Below are 4,336 nucleotides of genomic sequence, written 5' to 3' on the forward strand. Positions count from 1 at the left end.
GTGTAGACATTGTGGAAGTTATTATGAAATTCGGAGGATGGAGAGAAGCAACTAAAATAAATTGTATTTAAGAGCAAGACGGTTTTGTGCACATTATAAATTCCTGGACAATGAAACTTACTGCAAGATTTCGGAGCCGACTTTTCACCCAGAAATGAAGGAGACGCCGCAAGAAAGAAGACAAGTTAACCTGGTAAAGGATGATTTATCTACGCCACTTCCCCCTGTCAGTTACATTCTGTTATTCTCTGTTCCTTTTCAAAAATTTTGTAGTGGAAATTGGTTTAACTTTTGCTCAAAAACGCCACAAGGACCACCCCAACAATAGATTTTCTGTGATACGAAGTCCGATCTGCATTTCTTTCTTTCTTTCCCTTTTTTCACGGTCACTCTTCTCACATTTATCCTTTTTATTAACCACTACAACTGGCTCCCGCGACAGGACGCAATCTTCGGATGTGTCGTTTTTGAGCAAATTTGAAACTTTACTTTGTATTTTTTCCCAACAGAGAATAATAAAAAATCCTGAAGTTTAAATGGTAACGAAAACACCAACTTTATTGTACCTAAGCAAATGATTATACAACAATATTGTAAAGAATTTTCGTAAGTAATTCAATCTGTTTTTCTTTTCATGGCATATATTGATGCAAAAACCGTTATTTTGAGACCTTTTGGTGATTATCCGATGGAGATGTATTAAGAAAATCCATATTTGGACGAATACGATTTACGCAGAAGTGATTGACCAGCCGCTGCAGGACAGAAAATTTAATGGTGAGTCACACAATTATGTTTCATTCAAACATTCAATAGCCAACTGCAGAATCCATTTTTCCCTTTCCACGCATCCTGTAGTTTTCTTCTAGATTTTTCCAAAATTATCTATCTCTATTGTAGTTTGTGGTAATTATAGTATTGTTGTAGCTGCATATGAAGATCGTAAATTTGACCGCCAAACAGTCATTTGTTACGAAAAATTTTGTCCGCCCTGCTGCATCTTTCTCAACCATTGTTTGCAATAGAGCAATCATTTACACTGACGAGAAAATATTCAACCCAAATTTGAGTCAAATCTTTATTAATCAGACTTGTATTATTCCCTTTTTGACTTACTATTATACATCCTATTACAATGGAACGCGGTAAGGTAGAGAGAGTTTCGGCAGATGAGTTAAGTGAAGTAGATTCATCTTTCAACCAACAAGAAAGTCCGCGTTTCCCTCCATGGACGAGTTCACAGATCAATGCAATGATTTTGCCTCAAACTCGCAACATTTGTGATAATACACAGATGGCGACTTTAAATGACGAAATGTGTAATGGACGCGAGACTAGACCGTCAGCGCCATTGTTAACATCAATGTCAGAACCGAATATGAGACAAATTCAGCAATGTGACACAAATCGGACACAGGAGACTGACAAACTGGACCGACTATTCGAGTTATTTGCAGACATGAAACGAGACGTTAGTCAGAAAATTGACGCAAAACTGGACGCACTTGGTCAGGACTTTAAACAAAGGCTAGATAAAAGCGACGAAAAATTTGACGTATTAAACCGTACTATGACCGAAAATTTTGAACGAACGACAAAACAGATGACAGAATTAAATAACACCACTCAAAAGCTCAGCCAGAGATTTGAGACTTTGTCCAACCGAGTCACTAAACAGGAAGAAACTTTGGTTACATTCACACATGAAACAAAAAACAATATCGCCCGATGTGAGAATCAGTTAACGCAAATAGTTAATGTGCAGCAGGAAGTGAACACCCGTGTGGAAGAGTTAGCTCAGGCCCACACTTCAGCTAGCTCCACCCAAGGAAAGTTGACTGAAGAAGTGGGAAATATTACCCAACAACTCACAATGGTAGTTCTTGAACAAACCCACCTCAAAGAAAAGATAGAAAAATTAGAAGACCGAGCGGACCTCGCGTCACTAAACAACGACACCAACATGGCCGAAAGAATTGTACATGAATGTAAATTGTGTGACGACTATCTGGACAAAAAACTTGAAACAATTACACAGGACATACTTTCAAAAACAAAGACACATGTTAAAGACGGGCCAAAAACTACAGAAGACGAAGTGACAAAATTACGAGACAATGGTGTGCCGTGTTTGGCGATTGGTGCAAACGCATCGCTAGGAAACGACAAAACAGCTAAAACCATGGCTAATGACACAGACAGAACACCTATTGTGAAATCACCTATTTCCAATCAAAATTACAATGTGCCGCCTTCTTTTCCACCAAACGAGCAATATTACGACACGACACCTAGAGTAGCAAGTGACACAAACTACGTCAATACAGTTATGCCAACCGGCATGGCCGATGACACGTTTGTAAGACATGGGCATTTCCAGACATTTTCCAGTGAGGACAAGCACAAAGTCCACCCTATTGTGTTTATTAGATCATTTGACGGTGTTTTTCCACGTAGTTGGTCAGAAGTCGATAAAATCAGATACGTCACCAATCTCATGAGAGGACGAGCAGCTAAGTGGGGTGCCGCTATGAAACGGCGGTGCCTTACGTTTGATCAGTTCGAACAAGCCTTCTTGGACGAATTCTGGTCCGAAAATGAGCAACAGAGTCTAAGGAGAGAAGTGTGCAACCCGGAGACCTATGACCCTAAAAAAGAGACATTAAGACAATACTTTGAGAGGTACCTAGACAAGACACTGTACTGGTCCAAACCAGCCGACTTGCCAGCTATAATTGACACTTTAAAGAGCCACTTACCCTTTCCATATAGAGACAGATTAATAGGAGTACCGGAGAATGACGTTAAGACTTTCTTAAACTTCTTAGATCAAATGGACGTAGTTTACAGAGGCGATTCACGCCATTCAAATTTTATTCATATTAGTAACCAAAATCAGCACCCACCCCAAAGGAACCGTAGTGACGGTGGTTGGTGGAACCATCCGTCCGCGCCGCGACACAATACGATGCCAGCGCGCGAAACATATTCAAATGGAAACGTGTATGACAGTAGGAACAACCGCAGATATTCGTGGAATAATAATAATAATAATAATTATCACCCATATCAAAATGGTAACTACAAGCAAAATGAAAATTACAGGCAGTACAACAACAACAACAATAGGAGACGTGAGAATAACCGGTACAACCCGGGCTACTTTGACAGGAACGTGACATATAACAGACATAATTACCACCAAAACATTAGCAATCCCAACAATCACCGACAGAATATGTGGAACACACAAAATTCACGCATGACAAATCATAACCCTCCACGGAATCCGCCCCGTTCCCTAGTACAGTTATGCACTCCCCGCCACGAAGTAGCAATAACAATTGCGGCGCGCCATCAGCTGACGCGTGGGCGCCAACCGGCCGGAATGTAAACATAGTGGAGCTGGTCAATGAACCCGGCCAAACACAGCAGACGACGGAAAACAGTCGCCGACCGAGCTAAGCGCTCGTGCTTCGGTCGTGAGGTGTTGTAAGAGCGCAATGGCTGAGACGGTTTGTTTCCTCAGGTACGATGACAAAATGACAGCAGAACAGGAATTAACCGACGAGATAAACATTAAATCAGGCAGTTGTGTAAAAGAATTCATACAAGCTACGGCATGGGTTAAGTTTAACGAATATGATGTACAAATTTTATTCGATACTGGTGCTGCTGCAAGTGTGATGTCAACCGCATTCTATAATGAATTGAAACAAATTATAAACATACCTACATTACCTGTACAGAATTGCCACGTGGTTAGTGCCACAGGTACTAAATCTAAGAACATACGCATGCAAGCCCTTGTTAACTTCACATTTTCCAATACACAGTTCAAGTGTAATTTTCTGATTGTAGACAAGCTTATCGTACACTGCATCCTAGGGATGGATTTCTTGAATGAACACAAAGCAATCATAGATTTAAGTAATGGCATATGTCAATTATCCGTAGGAGAACAACTAATTAATGTTGAACTTAACAAGACGATTGAACCACGACAAAAACATTACGAAGTAAGTCAATTTCAATTGATATATCCTACCATAGTTAGTGTATGTAATTTAACACCTGAAGATTCAGACTATCAGGAGACTGAGCAGGATTTATTGTATCAGAAATGTGTCGAATCTGACTATTTAACGAAACAACAGCAAGAAGAATTGTACAAATTATTATGTGATTATGCACAAGTTTTCAGTGAGAGGCCTGGTGTAATCAAAGGTTATAGCTATAAAATGGATGTTAAGCCACATAAAACTTATTGTAGGACACATTATAATATTCCATGGGCGAAGAAACCTGCAGTTTTACGTGAAATCGAGCGTATGTT

The 4,336-nt window shown here is 39.9% G+C and overlaps 1 protein-coding gene across 1 annotated transcript; it reads left to right on the forward strand.

Moving 5' to 3' along the window:
• Positions 1–1,135: 1,135 nt before the first annotated feature.
• On the forward strand, positions 1,136–3,394 carry LOC126235640 (GATA zinc finger domain-containing protein 4-like). The gene is made up of 2 exons (XM_049944353.1): positions 1,136–2,355; positions 2,779–3,394. The coding sequence occupies exons 1-2, from the start codon at positions 1,136–1,138 to the stop codon at positions 3,392–3,394; spliced, it is 1,836 nt and encodes a 611-aa protein (XP_049800310.1).
• Positions 3,395–4,336: the final 942 nt, after the last annotated feature.

Source organism: Schistocerca nitens, chromosome 2, assembly GCF_023898315.1.
Source record: "Schistocerca nitens isolate TAMUIC-IGC-003100 chromosome 2, iqSchNite1.1, whole genome shotgun sequence".
Taxonomy (NCBI): Eukaryota; Metazoa; Arthropoda; class Insecta; order Orthoptera; family Acrididae; genus Schistocerca; species Schistocerca nitens.